The following is a 23,407-nucleotide window of genomic DNA, read 5'->3' on the forward strand; positions in this document are numbered from 1 at the left end:
GTAATTTTAGATGTAACAGTTGGCTTATTTTTCCTTTGGTTGAGACATTTTCAAGTGACCTCTAAGACAGAGGTTTGCCAGTTAGACATGATCCGTAGTTTTATATCTAATAGTGTTATATTTTTCTCTGCTAACTTGGGATGCAGCCATGCAATCTTTAATTTATGCATGTGTATAACGTTACTCATGTACATAGTGTTTGTAGGGTTTTATCTTAAATTTTAGAATTAAGATTTCTTCATCATGTTTACTCATCTCATTACTACATAAGAACTAATATAGTGTCATATCCTTGGTATTGTTCCAAGTATGTAAGTGTCTGTAGTCTGAGCCAAAGGCAAAACGATTCAGCTGTTAGGTCTAAAAATTACAATAGTACACCAGCTCAATATTTATACGGCATAATATGCATATACTTTTAATAGGCAGGCAGTATTCCTTATAGTGAAAATTGTACACTACAGGGAACCATGTTAAGTTCTATGGGAGTAGAAGTCTGTATAAAACAAGTTGGGATATTTAATGCTAATCTGATAATCATAAGTAACCTGAAGCATCAATATGATCTTTATTTAAATATAATATAATCTGTATGGATCTGACAATGGCTATGAAGCACACAGAGATAGTGATTCACACAGTAGTGAAGGTAGCTGAATTTTCAATAGTTCAGTATTGAATTTTCTCCATTTTGTCATTTATATCACAACAACTGTTGTTAATGTGGTGTTTTATGTTAATCCACTCTTTAAAAAATCCTGTCCATAATGATGTGAGAACGCTCATATAAGAGAAGACAGTGTAAGTAGCACTCTAACAATAAAAAGCCAAAAAACTCCTTAAATCAAGTCTGTGGAATATACATTTTTTTCATTTCTTCTCCAAACAGTGGCAATTAGATGACTTATTTGGGCTTCCTATTTGCACAGTTTGCGTCTTCAAAAATATTTTGGTGTGTTCTGCTCATAATTCTTTGCATTAATAGAGTACCTTTCATTTAAGTATCTTAAATTGCTTTACAAAAGTGTGTATTATCTCTAATTTACAAATGAGCAAATTATTGCACAGGGAGGATGAGTGAAGTTTTTCCAAGATACGATAAGTCTTTGTATTAGCTAAGATTAGTGTTTTGGTTTCTTAATGCCCTGGTGCTACATACGTGCACATTGGGATGTATGTTTATAACTTAGGGCTTGTCTTCACTACCAGGGAGATTGACGCTGCTGCAATTGATGCAGCCGGTGTCGATTTAGAAGGTCTAGTGAAGATCCACTATATCGACGGCAGAGTGCTCTCCAGTCGACCCTGGTAGTCACTCTTCTCGGAAAGGTGAAGATAAGTTGACCAGAGAACAGGGTGGATAAAAATCAGTGATTTAAAAAAATATTAAAAATTCAATTTTTTTTATTTCAATCGGATTTTTGATAAAATGCTTTTTGAGGGGAAAAAACCTATCTAAAGATAGTTTTAATTAAGCTACATTATAGCTCGAAGATATCTCATCATGGAATAGGGATTATAAATTATAATTCTGTAGTATGAGACAATATATTCATGTAATGCTTAAGAAAAGTTTTGTAAATGAGTTTCAATAGTTCATGGATTAGGGACCCAATCTTACGGGGTTCCAGGGGCTTCTGTATAGATTATTTAGGCTAATCTTTCTATCTACCCAATGGGACTCAGTGCTCAGTCTAGAAGATACCATCAGAGATGCTTAGTTTTGGAGTTCTCAAACTGGGGATTTGTGTCTCCAGAGGTAACATGCTTGTTAACAGCAAAAATGCTTTTAAATAAATAATATATAGAGGTGAGAAATAACAGACCTCAACTGTATTGTCCCTCTGCAAATTTGTGTAAATAGAGTCAATCCCTTACCTCTCTAAAACTACAAAGTTTCAAAAGGTTCAGTGAATAGAAGATTGTTGGGGGCGGAATAGATCTGGACAAGGAGAAGAAGTCTGGAGTTAAATGTGAGAAGCAAGGGACATGTGCTCGTTTTATTAAAATGTATTATGTTTGCTGTTGAAGGAAAAACATCCAGAATACTTAACGTTGTTGTTTTAGTTAAATAAAACAGTTTAAATGTCTGTCTGGTGGTGGTCTTCTAATACAGCGTGGCAAGAAATTCCTCCAAATATTAATGATTAACCTGTTGAATTGGAGATAGTTCATCTCCCAATGACTTCATAAATATCTGCTTCAATTACCTTTGGTAAATGAAATAACAAATCTGTCATTTATTTTCTGATATAGCTGTAAAACTAATCTGAAAAGTTTTCAAAATAAATCACTGTTTAAAAATTTATAGTGTGTACCTTCTAAAAATGAAATCTCTTTCTGAGTTGTAAAGAATATGTATTAAGGTTATAACAGCCAACAAGAATGCACTTTTGTGTAGAAAACCATGATTAGAGTCTTTCTGACTAGTGATTTACATCAAATCCACCCAGCCAGAGAATATCTCCTGTCAGTGCAGCGCAGTGAAGAAGTTATTCACATAGCTGGAGTACCGTAACTTAGGTCGACTTACCCTGGTATGAAGACAAGCCCTTGCTTAACAGGAGCCATACTTATCTGTCAGTTACACCTGTTTGTACTTGGTTAAACACATGTTGTGGACTTTATGGAAAGCTTCTTTTGAAGGCTGAAAGTAAAGGCCTGGCTTGATCCTTGAGAGTCTAGCACTAAATGCTTACATGGGTCCTCTTGCTTCCTGAGTGAAAGGACTGTCTGTAGGACTCTCTGCACTCTTATTCCTGTCTCTTCCCTTGTGCACCTGCCCAAAGGCATAGCATGCCTTTTATGTTTTGGGAAGTGTGACATGTATTTGACCTGAGCTATGATCTTTTCAAATGTACATATATTTATAGTCTGTGCAAGGGTTGACCTTTTTCTTTCTCTACTTGGAGTTTGCAAGCCAAATAGCTAGGGAGTCAACACAAAAAGGGCAGAAGGTCAGCAGAGGAAAAGCAACTGGGAAAACTGGCAGAGAAGAGATGGTGTAATTTGAGTTTACTAGGGGAAAGGTCTGTGTTGCATATGGAGTAATTGTATGGATGTAGGCTTGAGCAGTTATTCCAGCAATGCAACAGTAATGAACCATTAGAATAATAACTTCACCGTTGTACAATATGGTTCTCACTGAGGCTCCATTGTAAATACACATTCCTCCAATAAACAAATGACTCTTCTCCTATGGACTACTTATTTTCCCTTTGGGATGGAGATATTTGATCTGCATGACCATGCTAGAGAAAAGAGAATCCATCATGGATTGAGGGAAAGAAACATGCTTCTTATATGCTGGAATGTAAATATTGTACTTTATACTTTATGCTGAAACATAATATAAAACAAGCCACTAATGAAATTTTAGTTTGTACTGACTTCGCTAGTGCTTTTTATGTAGCCTGTTGTACAATACCCCCAGGGGTACGTGTACTCCTGGTTGAAAACAACTGCCTTACAACTACTTTTTGAGAACCATTTTTTTAATCCATTTTTAGTATGGGCTCCACTGGTTTTGTTTAGTGTTAATTTTTATTAGAATGGCTTAGTATTTGTCTAATTCACGTCAGAAGCCTACGTATGTTATGTCAACTTAGTCTGTATGACACTCGGATTTAAAAATTAAAAAAAATAGGCTTTTGTTCTGTCCAGGGTATTAACATACTCACTTTAGAAACTAGTATCAGTAGTACATAATTTCTCTCATGAAATGTGCTAGTTAGAATAAATTTATATGAGCCTTCCCTGCATGGTTAGTGGGTTTATAAATAGTAGGAAGCTAACTGCATCTGCCTGTTAAGGATTTTAGTTCTCTTACAGCTAACTAAGAGATTCACTAGTAAAATCGACCATGCATGTACACCACTTGGGTTTGACATTTGCTTGGGAGACTTTGGGTTCATACGTGAATTAATGTGTTGTTCATCCACCTATTGTTTCCTAATATAATAGTTAATGTACGGATAATGGATTCATTATTCAGTTAAGACTATAAATATAATTCAGGACAAGTTAGGAATAACCTTTTCACATAACTGTTTCAGAGCACTGTATGTAGTAGAATAGTAACAAATGAAAATGACAAATTCAGAATGTAGAGGCTGCAGTGTTGTAAAGTCAGCTAGTGATGTGTCTCGCTTCATGGACGGAAATATGCTATAGGTTCTAGAGTGATGCATTTGTAAATACAAAAAAAAATGCACTACATATTGCTCAAGTATATAAAGTTGGATTATAGTATTGTAATTTATTATTACAATCAAATTAAACAGCCATAGCTTCAAGAAACTTGTGTATAATTTTTACTCAAATATGTGTTGGCTGACTGATTTTTTTTTTATTTTATTTTTTTATTTTGTTTAAAACAAGTGTGAACTTCAGCCCTAAGGATGTATATATAATTGAAATTTTCTTATTTCACAGACAGGCCTCACAATCCTATGGTGAATGCTGGAGCAATTGTGATCACTTCCTTAATCAAGGTAAAACGTTCACACTTAGTTTTGTTTTGAGTATTGCATTTGAATGTGGAAAATTAGCTTAGCAGTCAGTAGTGTTGTACATTTGATGTGTGTGTATAGATAAGCAGTCTAATTGGAATTTAGTAACTAGTGTACAGAAGCATGCAAACAAGCCGTATAACTTGCAAAGTACGCACTTCAAAACAACGGTAGTACTAAAACTTCCATTAATGAGATTTCTGAAAGAGACCATGATCTGACCCAGAGTCATTCGGTTGAAACACTGTTTACTGCTTCTTCTGTTTAGAATTTTATTTTTACTACTTTACCCATCTAGTTAGCCTCTTGTATGCTGAGTGAAGCAGACAAATAGGTAAGATTGGTACTATCTCATAGAGAGATTGTTTAGTGCAATTTTGTTATGAGAAATGTCATTTAGTTGTCGTCAGAAGCTGAGTACATCCTCAGAAATGCACTAAATCTTCTCTTGCCGAATGAGAAAGAGTCACAAGTGTGCTCCTGGACTTAGTCTCCTATCTTGCATAAAAGTAAAATAGGTTTTTTTTCCTTCTGAGGTAAAATTAGAGTGCTTTACAATTTAGCTGTCATTTATAGGAGCTGCACAACTAAATTCCATGCTCTTATATTAAACTTGCCCATAATTAACCTTCTGTGTAGCGAAATCATTTATTTAGTAATTACTTTGTATTTATTATTACTTTGGACATAAAATGTCCACTTTCTCAAATAAGTGGTTGGAAACTAACAGCTATGCATGTTTCCATGAGTAAACATTAGATTACATAGCAAATATTGCCCTGTTAGGCCATGATCCTGCATAAATGCATGTTTGTTTTTGAAAGGCAGGGTTTTGCCCTTAGTATGGGTGTGCAGGTGTATTGTTAAAGTTGTAAATGTAGATTGTATGCTGACTTACTCAGATCTTGTCTACACTAGACCTTATATCCGTATAACTTTTGTCGCTCAGGGACATGAATAAGCCACCCTCGGAGTGACGTAAGTTATACCGACCTAAGCACCGGTGTAGACACCGCTATGTGAGTGGGAGAGCTTCTCCTGCCAACGTAGCTACCGGTGCTCTTCAGGGCTAGAGTAATTAAGTTGAAGGGAGAGCTCTTTCCCATCGACTTAGAGTGTCTGCACTAGCAGCCCTAAAGCGGTACATCTGCGCTGCTGTAAGTGCTGTACTGCAGATGGAGCCCCAGTGTTAATCATACCATTGCTGCAATACTTAGAATGAAAATCTAGTTTTGTAATGGTGAATTGCTATCTAGAAGTTACTGACTTTTAGTGAATATTTCAGTCCTCCATAGTTTTGATGTGGAAAATTTAAAACTAGATTATGTAATTTTTCCAAGCATGACTTCTTAATTTCTGTTTATATTGTGTTCATTACATCTGGAAACTCATTTAGCCTGTGGTGTATTTCCTAGCTCCTGCCTGCGAAGTGTTAGTTATGAAAGGTTCTTTCTTATTTTTCCATCATGAATTTCTGTTTTATATTAAATAAGGTGTAAAAATTCCTGCTTAAAGACCTTTATCTTTAATAGCTATAGGTGAAAGAAAATGGCCATAAGTAAGACAGGTAAATGTCATGATTTGTTTTTCTAAAGGTTGAGCATTGAAATTCACGTTGGTAATAGTGAGTTTTAAAATCTGCATTTGTCTAAGCTGTCAAAATGTCACTCCTACTATAGTGTCACTTACTGGCCATTGCTCTCTGACAAAAGCACAGTGTGAGACTATTTGGAAGACACCCGTGTAGAGTTCTTGATAAATGGTGTAGTTAAATTGATACAACAAATCTTAATATTAGTGCATGTAACTGTGATATTTGTTTTAAAAGTGCTGTGACATTTTTATAGACCAAATTGCATTGAACTGACATGTTTGGCTGTAGTAACTGCACATCTGATAGACACATACCATACTATCGCTTCATTATTTGTTTTCAGAGTGACAATATCTAGATCCTTTCATGTACTGCTTCCTCTAAAATGCTGTTTAACATTTGAATAACTAATAATAAGTGTTACTTGCGGAAAACTACCGGTATATTTGGGATAAACAGGTACAAAACATTAACTAGTTATATTTTGTGCAGATAACCTATAGTCTGCAATTTAGCTGTCTTACATATGAATTGTGTAGAAAATTTGGATAGACCACTGGCGAACTTAAGTTTGGATATAATCTATATATACAGATTTATCATTATTTTCTTACACACTGCTAGATTAAAACCATATGGTGCCCTCAGTTCACATGCATTCACTATCATTGGGATCCATGGGAATTGCTCATATTTATAGAGGACCATGCATAGCCTTGGGAATCCAGCAGTTAAATGTCTTTTACATTATCTTAAATGTGATCAAATATATGAATCTTATAACATAGTTTTATCAAATGACAGCATGTCAAGAAGTATGGAGAGACTATTGCTATATTTTAAAATTCTGACCAGCTTTTACCTTTTTGGTGAAACTATTACTTCAGTTACACTTAAGAGCTCCTTGATTTGATCTGTTAATTTTCTGAACAATTAAATTAAGGGTATTCTAAATATAAATAAAATACAGTACGCTGGATGTATTAGTTTAAAAAAAAAAAAGTTGAGTGTTGCCTCAAAATTCTTGTGCAAATTATCATTTAATACCTATGGTAGTATGGGTACTCGTGGCACGGAGAAAGTATCTCACGGTGAATTTTTCACTGGACAAAAGTTGTTGCTGACATAAGTATCTTAACACTTTTAAGGGGAAAATTTCTGCCCTTGGGATCACACACAGCACTCTGACTACAGTTGGAGTTATACATATCTTGGAAAAGAATACGAACTTAAATTAATTGCAAAACCCAATTACATATTATTACTTATTTACTGTTAACTTTCATATTGGTTTTTCCTACTAAGCATAACTATGTAATGTACTTTTTAAAAGCTTGCACAACACCAGTAATATACTGGTGTATTTAAAATTTGGTGCCTTAATTTCAGGCTCTATTCTAACTGTACTTACACCCCACATAACTATTTCAGAGATTTAAACCATGTAAAAGTGCTTTAGTTTTGGGGTTCTGAATCTCTTTCCTGCTGCTGACTGGATCTTAATAAAAAGGCTTTTAGACCATTTCCCCTCTCATTTATGATTAGGCAGCCACTTTCCCTTACATGCACAATAATATAACATTATTGTGGTAATTACAGCAATTGTTCACATGGAAAAGAAATTTTAGGAAAGTATTTATTATCATTTTAGCTGTCTTCAGTGAAATACAACACTTTGAAACATGGAGATGCAGCACCATGTAACCAGCCAGTTTTTTGCAAACTACCAATGGTGCATTGTTGGGGAGATATATATTTATCTAGTATAGGTGACCCTGTCAGTATTTGATCTGCTGTTGCCATCTGAGGCCTTGACCCTGATTGTCAAAGCTCCTAATGTGTAAGCATTTATCTATATCAGTGACTGCATCTCCTTTTGTAACGTACCAAGACAGCTGTACTTCTTTAGGAAAACAACACATGGCACCCAGGACAAACCTCATGAGAGCTTGAGAGGAAGAATGGATCTTTCACTAAGGGAGTGGGAGGACAGGATAGCTGTGGAAGGAATTGCCAGAGGAGAAGAAATTGATTCAGAATCTGACCACAGAGTAGGATTGCCAGGTGTCCAGTTTTTGACCAGAACACCCTGTTGAAAAGGGACCCTGGCAATTCTGGTCAGCACCGCTGACTGGGCAGTTGAAAGTCCAGTTGGCTTGTGGCTGACAGGCTCCCTGTCCCAGCTTCTCTCAGCTCCCAGGAAGCAGCTAGTATGTCCCTCTGGCTCCGAGGCATAGGCCGGCCATGGGGGCTCCATGTGCTGTCCCTGCTGCAAGTACTGGCTCCGCATTTCCCATTGTCCAGGAACCGTGGCCAATAGGAGCTGTGGAGACGGTGCCTACGGACAGGGGCAGCACATAGAGCCCCCTGGATGAACCTATGCCTAGGAGCTGGAGGGATATGTCACTGCTTCCTGGTAGCTGCCTTAGGTAAGCGCTGCTCGGAGCCTGCACCCCTCACCCCCTCCTGGGCCCTCTTGCACACTCCGAACTCCTCAGCCCCACCCCACCCCACCCCCATCCCAGAGCCCCCTTGTGCACCCTTGCTCCACCCCAGAGCCCACACCCCTACTGGAGCCCTCACTCCTTCCCACACCCAAGCCCCTGCCGTAGCCCGGTGAAAATGAGCAAGTGACTGAGGGTGGGGGAGGGGGAGCGATGGAGTGAATGGGGGCAGGGCCTCACAGAAGGGGTGGGGCCTCATAGACAGGGCGAAGCCCAGGGCAGGGACAGGGCAAGAGAGTTTAGTTTTCTGTGATTCGAAAGTTGGCAACTGTACCACAGGGCATGTTGCAAGACCCCCTCTGTATTGATAAAGCTTTCCTGCCATAATGGGAAGGACTTAAATGCACAAAATGTAAAAACAAAGACATCTTTAGTAGAAGGTTCCGCAGTTAAGGAAAGGAGAAGAGTTGGATGCTCCATGAAGTGCAGTTCTCTCTTCCAGTTGAAATGGGAAGCATTTAGATACTACAGTAATGAGTGCTATCAAAAGTCCTTGGGGGGGGGGGGGGGGGGAGAGTTGCAAAGGATTATCAGCATAGGGGTAAAAAATAAAGATCAGGATAGAAGTAGTGCATGCACATCCTCAGCTAAACTTAAATAACCTTGCAGAAAGATAAGGTGTGCAATTAAGCTGCTTCAGACACTTTTTTTAAACTAAGCATATAAATTAGTGTCCTCCAGCAGTTTTACATCCTTCATAGTATTCTGACATTACCTTTGTCGTGAAGTGCTGTGACTCACAAAATTAAATGAGATTGCGAGTAAAGAGAAATGACAGTGCCGTGGTCCTGTTGAGTGCCACTACACAACCTTTAGGTTCATAGAAGTTTAAAGATGGTTTTCATACTCCATCTTCATACCACTTGATAGGAAAAGTCCCTGCTTTTCATCCAGTATATCTAATAATATAGGTACATAAGCACATGCCATCTTTTTTCTTAATTTATCTTCTGGTTGTCTGACACTTAAATAGGTGTATGCATATGAATTTGAAAACGTACCAGCGTGATTATAGAAATGCCCAAGATTTTTATTTCCTCTTTTACTTGGGTGTTGGTTCATGCTATTTTACCTCTCGTCTGTTACTCAAACTTGTAGGATTTTTCTTGTTTCTCAGTTCTTTATATTATCTGATTCAGTGATTAGTAAATATTCACATTCTTTTGTCTGTTTTTTATTATGACCTATTACAACTGGAGTAAATTTCACTTAATGTTACACTAGCTGGCATAGAGTCTGTTCTGTAGTGCACAGTGTCCCAAATTATGTAAAGAATTTATAATCTCACACAGTATTCAATACTTACATTAAGGACACAAGAAAAATAGTTTATATATAAACATATATAATTTTAAGTATGTCAGTATTGTTCTTGGTGGATCAAATACTGTCTGACATTGTGCCCCCAAGTATTTCAGAGGTGAAAATGTTATGCTAAGCAGCCAAGACACCAGTTTTCACAGAGCATGCACAGATTAACCAAAAAAAAGGGTGTAAGTACAGAAAGCTAGAATAAAGCCATTAAGAGATAAATTGATGTATTCAAATGCAAAAATTTTGCTGCTGTAATTAAAATAATGTCAATATTTGCGTTTTCTGGGGGCTTTATAAAACGTAATCCTAGCATTCCGCTTTACTGAAATTTGTCAAATAAAGTCTTCACTCAAGGGTGCATTTTTTGAAGATCTAAATAAAATTGTTAGGTATGTTGAAGCATCTTGCTATATTTTTACCACATTGGGTTGCTTTCAAATTAAGAAATTATTTTGATTACATTATGGTCTGGTCAACTACAACTCAAATGTTAATGAAAAGTTGCTTTTCATTAAGTCAGTTTTACATGGGTTTATTATTGCATTCCTTGACAAGTATTTACAGCACTCTGTTTTGCTATGTCAAATACATATGCACTTGTATTCATATGCTCTTCATATTATGGGAACAAAATGCTACCGTCTTACTCAATTATACCAAGTCGGAGAATGTTTATCTTAAAATAAGAACAAACTTCCACAGAATAATTTAATTGCTTTTAGAAAGGAAAAAATAACACCCCCCCCACCCCACCTAAAAACCTCAGCCTATTTAGAAACCACTAAGGTCCTAACATAAATTGACAAGCAAAGAAATTCAAAGTTAGGATTGCGAGCCATAACTTTTTCATTATGTTTAAATAAAAATGCATATGAGTTTTAAGAGCTGCATGTCACAACTTTTGAATTTCCTATCTCTCATCAGATTGTTTGTCTTAGCATTTTAAACTATTGTGTTCATTTATAAATGTTTGTTCATTCATGTGTGTATATACACAACTGCATATACAAAAATATACACACAAGCATGTCTACAATAAGTGTGTATATGTATATATATTTTAATATATGTAATATTAGTGTTTCTGAAGACGTTGCATGGAATATTTCCTTTCATTAGCATTCTAGATAGATGGATTGCTTATGAAGCTTTTAAAAATATCAATTAATTAAAGCCACAAACTGGAAAACCAGGCTAAGTCAAATAAAACTTTAGAGGCCAAAAGCTGCCCTGGCTTTAGTTCTTTAAATTAGCAAAAATATCTTCAATATTTCCATAGAAAGTCAAAGTTAAATTTTAGTATCTATATTTGAACTTCAGTCATAAAATATGTGTTGTCTCTGTGTCCTGTTGATTTAGAAGGTGGGTGGTATGCTTCCTTCGTCTGTAGAAATAAAAAGGGACACTACTGTAGTTATCAACACATAATGGAAATAAAACTTTTTGTTCTTTTTCTGAATTATATTGTGTATATATAGGCTCCGATCATGCAGTCACTTATGCATGTACTTTAAGCATATAAGTAGCCTCATTGACTTCAGTGGGGCTACTTGTATGTTTAAACTTAAGAAAGCATGTGTACAAGATCACGACCTAAGTGTACAGCTGATCAACATGCTTGTTAGTACCTGTATACAGAAGATGCTGTGTAAAAGTGTTTATCTTCCCCCAGTGTGAACTCAGATGGTGCTTACAAAAAGAAAAAGAAAACACTGAATTTTTTAAATGCTGAACGAAAATAGTTAGTACTCATATCTTAATCGTACATCTGACTTTTGCCCATCATGTTTATATTTTGTTAGTAAAATCAGTTTAATAAAGTGTACAGGATTTTTTCACTTGGGCAAGAAAGAACCGAAATACAATGTATTTTTGTTTTTTCACAAAGCATGATCTTTCTCCTCCCTTTTTTTAACAAAAGCATAACTTATTTCATTTTATTTTAAATGTCTAACCCTATGATTATTGATGCAGCATCCCATAACTAATGCTGACCCGATTTCCCAAAAAGATGTTCATTGTGCATTTAAAAGGTTGAAAAGGTTTTTGTGGTTTAAATGTTGTTACATATTTTACAGCATTAGGATCTATGGAATATTTTGACAACTGCAACAGTTCAATGAAGTTGGTAATTTCTTTTTTTAATTATTTTTCATTGAACAGATTTGGCATTACATTTTTAAGGCTTGTATTCTGGTATATTATACAAGACATTTTGATGAAATGTATTGTGAATTTTTTTTAGCATACCTGTTTGTTAGATATTGTCTAGCTAGAGATTATTGGCTCTAAGAGTAAGATTATTGATTAGCTTTTATTTTATAAGCGTAAGGGACCATTGGCACATCATTTTGGCACAGCAGTGTGGTATTCCTTTCAGCTAGGAATCGTACACGTGTGACTGCACATTCTCTTGTAGATGAGTTGATGCGTAGGGCTTCACAGGTTATGTGCAACACCTTAATCCACTTGTAGAGTGGGAAATGAAACTGGCTTTATGCATTTCATTAAGTAAAATGCCGGTACATGCAAAGCTTCCGTTTTTTGTTTTCCCTATACTAAACATAGTGTGAGTAATGTTTCTTGATTTGTTTGAGGTAATATGCTAGCCAAAAATATTTATCTAAATAGAATATCTTCAATACTGAAGTGGTTTATAAAACAAACCTCTGATGTATTGTCTATTAGTTTATACGATGCCAACTGATACGATTTCAGATTTTTAATCCATTGTTTTGTGAACTTTCTCTTAAATTAAAATGAAGCTGCTTGGCTGTTTTGAAAACAAAGTAAAATGCATGAGCTTTTTTTATTTTTTTGGGCCCCCCCCATAAGAATTTATGGCAGGCCAGTTATCAGAAATTGAGATAAGGGCCAATACATCTTTCACTGGCATTTACCAAATTTAAGAAAAAATCCTTTAAAAAAATTGCCTGAGAACTAATTTTAACAAAAACATTGCTAGCAAAATGTTGATGTAGTTTTAGTGTTTTGTCACTTGAGGTTTTAAGATTCTAAAATTGTAGCTTTTTAATAATACCGTATTTTGCTAACCCAAATAATCAGTTTCTTTATATAGGTAGGATACTTACCTTAAATCTGAAATTAAGTGAAGTTATTTTTATAGTAAAGGTAACACTTTATTTTAAGTCGTCCATCTGAATTAAATTTTTAGCATGAACACTAACCATAGGAAACAAATTCAGACTCCAGCCTATAAAGTTTCTGTGCTCAGCGCTAATATAAATTAAGACAAGATCTTTAACCTCTTATGCTTGTAATCCTGTGTTATGTTCATTATAGGAACATTGATCACAATGAATTTGTATGTGTGTCACGTATATTACTATATACTATTCTTTGTCAATATGTTGTGTTGAATAGAGAGCGCTTAAAATAAAGCATACCTTTCTTTCTGATTAAATCCATCCCCTATATACAAGGTATTTGATAAAAACATCTTGTAGCATTCTTTGTATGAATGTTATCTGAGCTATTTACTCTCCTAACTTTTTAATTTTTTATTGTAATTATATTAATATACAAAATGATCGTAGTAATTTATATTTAAATATCTTTATACATTTACGTCTTTATTAGTTATATACAAGTAAAAAAACTAATTATATTAAGTGAACTTCTGACTACAGTTTTTTGTATGTTAACAATTCTTGTAAATATTTTTTCTTTCCTTTCAGCAAGGAGCAAATAATGCAGAAAAATTTGACTATGTAAGTGAATATTAAAAAATTCTGGTGCTGTTTATCATATTTAGAGTTGATGATACAGGGGCTCACATTGTCCTCACGGAATTTTTGCCTTCAAATCGCAGGTGACACTTGAGCTGTTTGAACAGCTATCTGATTTGTAGGTGCAGTTTGGTATTTAGACATCCTAATGACTTTCACTGTATGCCCCAAAACAGTCTCAGTTAAGGCCAGGTTAAAAATTTGGTCTGAGTTATGATGTTATCAGATTTGAAGATTTTGGGATGCTTTTTTTTTTTTTTTATAGATGATGCAGTTTATGAATAATATGGCTGGTAATGAGTATGTTGGATTCAATAATGCCACGTGAGTATTTTTTGTTTTTGTTTGAGGTTTGGTGGTAAAATATCTAGGGTGAAAGCATGGCCCCCTTTAAGTCAGTGGTAAGGCTCCAGTTGACTTCAGTGGAGACAGGATTTCACCCTTTATATTTAAGATCTTACTTCAGTCCTAATATGATTTACATTTTTCTGATTTAAATATATGTTCATTTTTGTGGTACTTAATGTACGACAGTCTCTTTGATAATAGTTTTGATTAAATCTTATGTACAAGTGGTTCCCTCTTAGGTGTTGAGAGTCTTCTCCCTTTGAGTGCTGTTTATGTGGGAACTACAGATCAAAACTGTGTAAGCCTGGCATTCATACCAAAAATGAAACCGCCCACTTTAACATTAGTTGTACCAAAAGGATTATAAATCATTCTTTTACACAGTTGTTATTGCTTGGGTTTTTTATTTATTTATATAATTTTTTTACGATGGGGAAACTCCCCTTATGGAACTCTTAGAATGTAGGGTTCCTGCAGGAAAACTAGGCTTTTCTATTACAACTGCAGGATTTCCACCATTCTGAGGGCTGTGTGAGGCAACACTCCTATGGAAACCATAAGTGTGCTCCATAGTCTTGGGGAATTTTGGATGCTGATTGGTTTGGGTGGAAGAGAGGTGATTGTAATTTACCTGAGTATAGTTGATACAGGAATGCTTACTGTGGCAGCTGATAGCTTTCATTAAGACTTCTTTAACTATGAACATAAATTTAATGGGAGAAGAGTCTCATTGCAAATGTGAGATTGTCCACGTGTTCACCCAGACCTTCTCTGTCCCTGCACCCTGTTCAGACACTCAAACCACCACTTCAGTTACATGCACCGCTAGGCAGCTGCCTACCTGTTGACTTGAGCCTCAACCTGATTCCCTTTTTCTAACTGTCAAATCCCTCTTGATTGTACTTGCATAAATCACAAGGAGGTGTATATTTATTGTATTTCGCTGTCATATGTCCTTCCTTTTCTTTCCTTTTACTGTCTTGCCTCTTTCAGTATTACTTTTAAGAAAAGGGTCTTGTGCTTTTGTTTCAAAATTTACTGGCCTACCTATAAATCAGCTTATATATACTATGTATATTTTATTGGTAACCAGTAAAAGTAGATACTGTTCAACTGTTTAAAGTTCAGTTCTGAGCCTTATTGTGTTAGATTTTGCGCTGATAAAAGCATAGTTATTTACTCTTCTACCAGAGAGAGAATGTTATTGAATTAGAGTAAACTTTAATTAGGACTTAAAATCTATTCACACTGTATTGTCAATTTCTTCAGAATTTAATCTTATATTTTAAAAAATGACACTTAAAGTTCTGTGGTTGCCAGGGTAACCTCCATGTGTGAACCAAGTATAAATTAATGCAGCATCTTTCCAAATCTGCAGAGAGAAGGTGCCTGTGTTGTTGCTCGAGTTTTGCTAAACAGTAGTAGAGTGAATGAAACAAACAACACTGGTCATTTTTACTGTTGATAATTAAGACTGTTTTAGTCACGGGTATTTTTAGTAAAAGCCATGGATGGGTCACAGGCAGTAAACAAAAATTCACGGCCTGTGACCTGTCCATGACTTTTACTATATACCCCTAACTAAAATTTGGGCCCAGAGGGGGAGCTGCAGGTGCAGTGTTGTCTAATGTGCTGTATAAACATAAAACACACTCCTTTCTGAGCAGCATAGTCTAATTTCAAGACAAGACTTGACTTGAATGGGTTTAACGAACAGTGGGTCTTTTCCTGAATTCTTTAATTCATTAGGAATTTTACCATTGGCTTCAGTGGGGGCAAGTTTGGAGCAGTAGGACAGGACGAGGGTAACAGTGTTGAGATGGTGTGATTTACATAGACTAGCTAGTGCACAACTTGGTGAGTCCAGTATTCTTATACCTTTTTTAATGCTTGATTTTTAACAAATACAAAATTGTGCTTTTCATTGCTCTCTGCCGGTTTCTTTTTTGTTGACATCTGCCTTTGCACATAAGTTTAAAAACAAACAAACAAACAAAAAAACCCCTCTCACCATTGTGCTTCGCTACAGTCCAAGTATTTGAAAACTTTTTTCTTTTCAGGTTCCAGTCTGAAAGAGAGAGTGGAGATCGAAATTTTGCAATTGGCTACTACCTGAAAGAAAAGAAGGTTTATCTATCTTTTGTTTGTTGGTTTTGCAAGACTTCTACTGCTCATAATATTGACCTCTGAATTTTTGGCATTATATCTTATAATCTGGGTTTTATTTACATGGTTTAGAATACTGTGTGTGTTTTGTACAAGAGTTTGCAAGTATGTTTGTTTTATACAGTTTGGAGAGAATGTAGACATATATTTAGGTAATCTTACAAAACAGCCCAAATCTCATTTCTGCTTATTAGATTATTGATTCTAAAGTCATGTCCTATAACTTTTTTAAAGATTCAGTACAAGTGACTCTTTTTAAAAAAATTAAAAAATAAAAATGCTCTAGGTGTTTTTAGGTGTTGCCATATATAGTTAAAGATTCTATGCTTCAAGTCGTACATAAAGGTGTTTTAGTAGCTAGAGAGTATTAAGCTGTCTAACAGTTGCAGCTCTTTAAACAGAATGTCATTTAATTTTCCTTAACGTTAAAGTTTTCTCTTTAAATATTTGTATAAGTGTTGGCTAGATTTTAAAATTAAAACTAATGTTTTAAACACTGGCTGGAATTTATTTATTTTTTAAATCTTTTTAGTTTAAAATTGATTTACTGTCTTGATATAATCAACATGTTTAAAAGATTACTTTTACTTCTTTCCCCAGTGTTTTCCAGAAGGCACAGACATGGTTGCTGTATTAGATTTCTACTTTCAGGTGACTGATTCTTATTTAATCTTGAGTATTTATAATGGAATTGAAATAAAGTTTTGAAAGTGGAAGCAGCACAAACTGAATTAATCATAGATATAAAGGAGCCCATTAATACCTAATTTTTTTGAATGAACAGAGAACATTTGATGTATTAAACTCGTAAACTAAATTAAAACTAACTTTTGGGTCTCCGTTGGTTATGTGAATTAGCAAGTTTCTGCTGTGAGAGAATAATATGTATACAAATTTTTAATTTCAAGTTTGAGGGTAGTATTCAAAGTGAGGCAACACTTTTGCACCCCTTCTCTCTCTTGTTTAATTAATTCTTATGAGCCAAACAAGAAACTATATTGTGTAAATAGTCAAATAGCCCATTTTTTGCTTTGCTTTTATCTAAAATAATTGCACTTGTCACGACACAAAAACTTGGCAAGCGCGGGTTTTCCACAGATAATCCACTGACCATTCACGCTGTGCATGCTGTAAACTGTCCACAGACTGACTAGATTTTGCCTTTCTGTCATTTCGTCCCTGTCAAATTTGAAGCACTAACAAGTCAAGAACAATGTTTTGAAAAGGAGCACGTTTCTGGTTCATATTACTCCCTCTTATCTGCTTAACTCTGAGCAGAGTATTTCTAAACATTAGCTTTATCTTAACATTCATGGGTGGGGAAGTGACTCCTGTAGATTCTTGACCTATTGACTATTTCATTTATCTATGATAAGCTGCATCAGCACTGTGAGGCCAATTTAGTGTTTGCCTTTATTACCTCAACTAGACAAGGCCAAACTAATATTCAGGTCAAAGAATTGTTGTTAGTAAACAGTAAAAGTGAGTGCAGAATTGTGGTAACATGTTCTGGATTGCGCTAGCATTTAAGAGCTGTAGTATTTATTATATATTTTGATACATTCTAATATCACATACAGGTTTTTTCTTACAGGACCTAAGTCTCATTCAGTGCACGAAATGGACTGTCCTCCCTTGGTGAACAGCTAATTCCATATTTTGTTTTCTCATTGTTCAGTATGTGGTCCCATACCTTGTTTACTGTACTCTATTCAAAACCTGCTCTGAATGTAGAATTTTTTATTTCATCATGGGCTTTTCTGTGATGCTCATCGTAGCGTCTGAGTGCTTCACAGACATTAATTAATTTATTTTCACAACATCCCTGTGAGATGAGAAGGTATTACCTCATTTTACAAATGGGGAATCAAGGCACCAAGAGATTAAGGTCAAAAGTATCCACTAATTTTAGGTGCCCAATTTGAAAAATCCGGTCCTAGGCATCTCAAAGTGTACTTAGCATTATATAGCAATTGATATATTCAAGCACAGCTCACATTGACTTCTGTTGCAGCTGTGAGTGCTCAGCAGTCTGCAAATCAGACCTTATGGTTTCAGTTCAGGCCTCCAGAAAATGAGGAACACATCATTAGTGACCGCATGTGAAAAGTTTGGTGTGACTTGCCCAGCATCCCATAAGAACTCTGTGCCATACATAGGGATAGAATCCAGTTTTCTACTTCAGTATTCATCTGTGTTAGCCGTGAGACCATCCTTTGTCGTCTTACAAACTACATAGTGTATTCACTACACTCCCTTCCAGTTTGTGCAACAAATGAGGCCACGGTCCTGCAGACAACAGCCTCTTTCACTACACAACCCTGTTTCATCCTCAGAGCAGGTCCATCCTGTGCAGTGAATAAATCTGGTACTGTGGAGAAAATAGTAAGCTATCAAGTAATTAAAGACTGTAGTATAATGCAATAAGGAAGGTAAATTATGTTTACACAAGCAGTCTTAATTTTGTCATTTCCTGTCTATTTTGAATGATTGATTTGATAACCTTAACATCTAACATAGTTTTCAGTGTAATTTCCTAGCTTTTTTTTTAAAGCAAACTGAAATAACAAATTCCATCATGTGACATATTTACTTCCACACAGTTTATAAGTAGGGTTGGAACCTCTAGAACTACTACTCAAACCTCCTGCCACTTAAGCTAACAGAGTAATACTAGTTTGTCATTCTCTGTAGACTAGCTCTAGAGGGAATATGGGACACTTTTGCCAGTGGGTTTCACACATACTTGCTGATAGCAGAAGAATGGTGAGACTCAGGAATCTTGGATTCCATTGTAGGCTCTAGAGGAAGCGTGCTTTAACGGACACAATCTTTTGCTCGTTTCCCACCAAGTGTGTGACCTCCTTCTGCCCTGTGCCCTCCAACCTGTTCTTGTCCCAGTCCTGTCTCTGTCTCACTGCTGGCTTCTTGTCTCAGCTGTTGTCTTCAGCTAGCTGGTTACAGTCTCCGCTTCTCAGGCTTCTCATCCCAGTCTCTTTGCCCAGTCCTCTCCCCAGCCCTCTGTTCATCTGATCTGTCCCCTCCTCTGGCCTCCTTTCACATACCACCTCCCCGCCCACATTCCCAACCCCAGTGGCTCCTAATCTCTCCAGTTCCTCATCCAATCTCAGTGTTTGTCTACTCCCCAGCCTCATCCACTGCAGTTTATCTCAGTTTCTTTGTCCAGCCTGACCCAGTTCTTTCCCTGCACCCTAACTCCTTGCTGCATGTATCTTCCCTTTCCCCTCACCTCCTTCCCATGACCCCATTGGTTCTCATCTCTTTGCCAAGCCTGTCCTAGTTGTCATTCCCCCTGGCACCACCTACTTATCCAGTCTGTCATGTCATTGTGGTGTCTTCTCCACCCCTCCTTAGGTTCTTTTTCAGTCTGTTCTCCCTCACCCGAAATACACACAAACAGTTCTGGTTCTTACCCCCTCTGCATGTGAATCAGGCAGTTTCCTTTTCAGTGCTGCCTGTGTTCAGGAGCTGGTCATTGGGAGCACCGGAGAGACAGGTTCTCTGCTCTCAGCTCAGGTGACCTGACCTAACGTTGCCTGCTGCCCAGAGCTGCAGTTTCAGGGAAAGTCCGGTTCATCTGCCACCTAGAGCATGGTTAACACGGATAGAATTTCTCGGAATTATGCTGCTAAAATCTAATAATTTCCTACTGAGCATGTACAATCTGCATTTTTACAAAGGCTTATAATTTGGCCAAATTTGGACAGATTTTCATGCAGCTCGCACAAGACACATTTCTGAAAAAAGCCATCCGTTGCCAAATTTTAAATAGCTGCCGTAAAGTGTGGGGATGCTAGAGCTTTTCAAAGAAAAGCTCACTAGAATTTTTTAAAATGAGCAAAACAACATTTTCCCCAGAACTTGTTATCAGAAAACAGCCCAACCATTTTGACTGAGACGAAAAAATAATCATTATTCAGTGATACAGATCAACTCATGCAATGACGCTAGTATGTAGACCTGCAGTTGTTCTTTAGCATATTGTATGTACATAGAGATTATACATACAAATAAGAATTATTTTTCCCTTCCATTAGCTGTGTTCTATTGAAGTGACCTGTGAATCGGCTAGTGTGATGGCAGCAACTCTGGCTAATGGTGGCTTTTGTCCAATTACTGGTGAAAGAGTACTGAGCCCTGAATCAGTCCGGAATACCTTGAGTCTAATGCATTCCTGTGGCATGTATGACTTCTCAGGACAGTTTGCCTTCCATGTGAGTAACTGTTGGATGCTAATTGTATCTGGCAAGTGAAACTAATCTAGACTGGCTTTTAAACAAACATTTCAGGATTGACCTTTTTATACTTAAGCTGTTATGTGAATTAATCAGAAGTTGAAAACAACATTTTTTTGAAAATCTGTTACTTACAGCATCGTGAAATTAAGCACTTCAAGGTATTTCAGACAAGTACTGTTTTCAGCCTAAAACATAAGTTGGGCTTCAAAGATATAACTCATCTCTTACAAGAGCAATATCTACATTGCTTATTCAATTTAGTTTTTATCCAAACAAATGTTACAACTGGTGAAATCCTAAATTAGGTGGTAAAATATTGCATGCACGCAGGCACACCCAAGTCGTGTTAAGCTGTCACGGTTAAACAAAAGGGATCTTTGCGCTCATACTATTTTGTAGCACTGTCATTGTTGCAAATTATCAATGACTTGTTGGACATCTGTGTGTATGTTTCACTTCTCTGCTGAGATTATCGGGCCTGGGGTATAGTTCTTGCTGAACCACTAATATGCTGTCTGACCTTAGGCGAGCAATGTGATTGCTGCTCTGTCTCTCCGTGTGCCTTATCTGTCAAGGATAATAATGCTTACCCAACTTAGAAAATATTCTGGGAAGGATCAGCTAAAGTGCTATATAATAATTTTTTGTGTGCTAAGTGTTACAAATAACACAACAGACTAGAATGTTAACATAGTATACTAAGTCTTTAACTTCCTGTAGGTTGGTCTTCCTGCAAAATCTGGAGTTGCTGGTGGCATTCTTCTGGTTGTTCCTAATGTTATGGGTCTGATGTGCTGGTCACCTCCTTTGGACAAAATGGGCAACAGCGTTAAAGGGATTCACTTCTGTCATGTAAGGAAGGCTTCCTCTAACTTTCAATAATTTGTCTTTTGCAACCAACATTTACCTAATTGGTTAGCATGGCTAAGGCCTAACTGAACTTAAATGAAATCCTTAAATTTGTTCATGTACATAATTCCAGTCTGACCTGACCTGAGATTGAAAAGCAGTCTTGTTTTCTGACTTTCGTGGCTGTAATTCAAATTAGGTTCATTATTGGACTATGCAAACCTTTAGAAAACATGGTGAAACCAATCTTGGAAAACATGTTCATGAAAAAATTTAAAGGAATAGTGTCTTGTGACATGAGAATGGCACTGATTTCTTTGATATATTAGAACACAAGATCTCTTCCACCTTAAAGAGGCTTGCTAAAGTCCAAATGTTCTTAACGCTGGCATCAAACAGGGACGTGAGTTTTTCAAAGGTCCAGTCTGTAGCAAAGACAAAGCTAAGGGTGGCTTGTCTGACAGTTGTCTTCTGTATAGAGACATTTTGTATGTGTTATTCACAGAAAGACACTAACAAACTCCACTTCGCTCCAATATGTTAGAATAACAATAATTTCATTTACTTAGCACTGCTTACTGGGGCCTTTGACGGCTAATAATAAAATGGGAATGGTGTTTCTTATATTTTGGCCAATATCATACTTGTATGTTTGGGAAGAAAGAAGATGGGTTGAAAGTCTCCACAGAGAGAACTGTCAGACATCCTTAGCTTTGTCTTTTGCTGCAAACATGACCTTTAAAAAATTGAAGGGCCCTGTTTGGTGCCAGTGTTAAGAATATTTGGACTCTGGCCAACCTCTTTAATTGGTAGAGATCTTGTACAATACTTCATTTCCACAGTAGTAATGAATGGTGACACATCACTGGCCTTCCAAACAGAGAGAGGAACATGGCAGGGATGCCTTCTGCCTCTTTCTCTTCTCTCTACAGCTGGTGGCAGTGCAAATTAAGCGGTACTCAGACAATCAAAGACCTCAACAGAGGATACTACAATATTTAGAGCATTGTGCAACATTTAGAGTACTTCATTCACGTGACTTCTGTATCAGAATAATGCATAACAATCCAAGTTTGCACCTCATTCTGGTGTGTGTGTGCTGGTACATTGTCTCTCTTACTATTTTTATTATGTTTGCCTTTAAGTCCTATATGAAACAATACTTTCCAATTAAAATCAAACTGTTTTTAAAAACAACTCTTTTTAATAAAGAAAGACCTAATCACTGATGTTTTGGCAACCTTCACTTTGCTGCAAAATAAATAACTATAAATGTGTATATATATTATATATAAATAAATTTGTTCTTTAACCTGCAACAGCGTGGAAAAACTACTTGCCATAATACTTGTGATTGGCTTTCCCTACAGTGATTCTAGTTTAATTAAAATCAAATGTTGCAGTGAATCTTCCTTGTTCAGCTCCCTATCACAGGTCTTGTGTTACTGTGATATATAGCACCTCGCAAGTGTTTGTGAAGTGTACATTACAAAACCAAATGCTATCATACCTGTACCGTGAAATATTGGTGTAAGTTAGCTTTCTTTCAAAATACCAGCAATAATTCAGTATTGCAACCAGAAAACATGTCTTTATTACCAATGTATGGAAGGACATTTTATGAAGAGAGTAACAAGAGGCTTTTCTTGTAAGTCAGGAACTTAGCCAAGTAAGTCATATTTGTTGTGAAGCAAAAATATTTAAAGTGTGTGCATTATCAACCTCAGTTGAGAAAATTAATAAACTATGCAGTATACAAAGGATGATGTAGTTTATTTTTGACTGTTTTCAGGATCTGGTTTCTTTGTGCAATTTCCATAATTATGATAACTTGAGGCACTTTGCAAAGAAGCTTGATCCTCGCAGAGAAGGCGGCGATCAGCGGGTAAGCTAAATAAGTTCTTTTAATGACTACTTTGTATAGTTGTCAGCTGGAAAATATAAGGTTCATCTGTAAACATAAAACTGCTCAATGACATGTATTGCATCAAGAATTAAAGATAAGTTAAGCTTATCAGTCTAGTTTCACCAGAGCACAGTTTATTTGTGACAAAGACTGTCATATCTGTGATGAGGCTTAAACAGTTACAAGATTTTGTGTAAGATTCATAAT

General features: G+C 36.3%; 1 protein-coding gene across 5 annotated transcripts in view; it reads left to right on the top strand.

The window, feature by feature from the left end:
* Nucleotides 1-23,407, top strand: part of GLS (glutaminase) — a 105,565-nt gene that overhangs the window by 35,302 nt on the left and 46,856 nt on the right. For all 5 annotated transcript variants that reach the window (XR_013347555.1, XM_077830483.1, XM_077830484.1 and 2 more), the window contains 8 exons: nucleotides 4,435-4,493; nucleotides 13,622-13,654; nucleotides 13,938-13,996; nucleotides 16,081-16,147; nucleotides 16,787-16,837; nucleotides 20,245-20,421; nucleotides 21,166-21,297; nucleotides 23,087-23,179. Coding sequence is in view for 4 of the 5 variants with exons in the window: in XM_077830483.1 (XP_077686609.1) it covers nucleotides 4,435-4,493; nucleotides 13,622-13,654; nucleotides 13,938-13,996; nucleotides 16,081-16,147; nucleotides 16,787-16,837; nucleotides 20,245-20,421; nucleotides 21,166-21,297; nucleotides 23,087-23,179 (671 nt within the window). In the remaining variant the exon portion in view is untranslated. The remainder of the gene's footprint in view (nucleotides 1-4,434; nucleotides 4,494-13,621; nucleotides 13,655-13,937; nucleotides 13,997-16,080; nucleotides 16,148-16,786; nucleotides 16,838-20,244; nucleotides 20,422-21,165; nucleotides 21,298-23,086; nucleotides 23,180-23,407) is intronic.

The sequence above is a fragment of the Eretmochelys imbricata genome, chromosome 11 (assembly GCF_965152235.1).
Source record: "Eretmochelys imbricata isolate rEreImb1 chromosome 11, rEreImb1.hap1, whole genome shotgun sequence".
In the NCBI taxonomy this organism is placed as follows: Eukaryota; Metazoa; Chordata; order Testudines; family Cheloniidae; genus Eretmochelys; species Eretmochelys imbricata.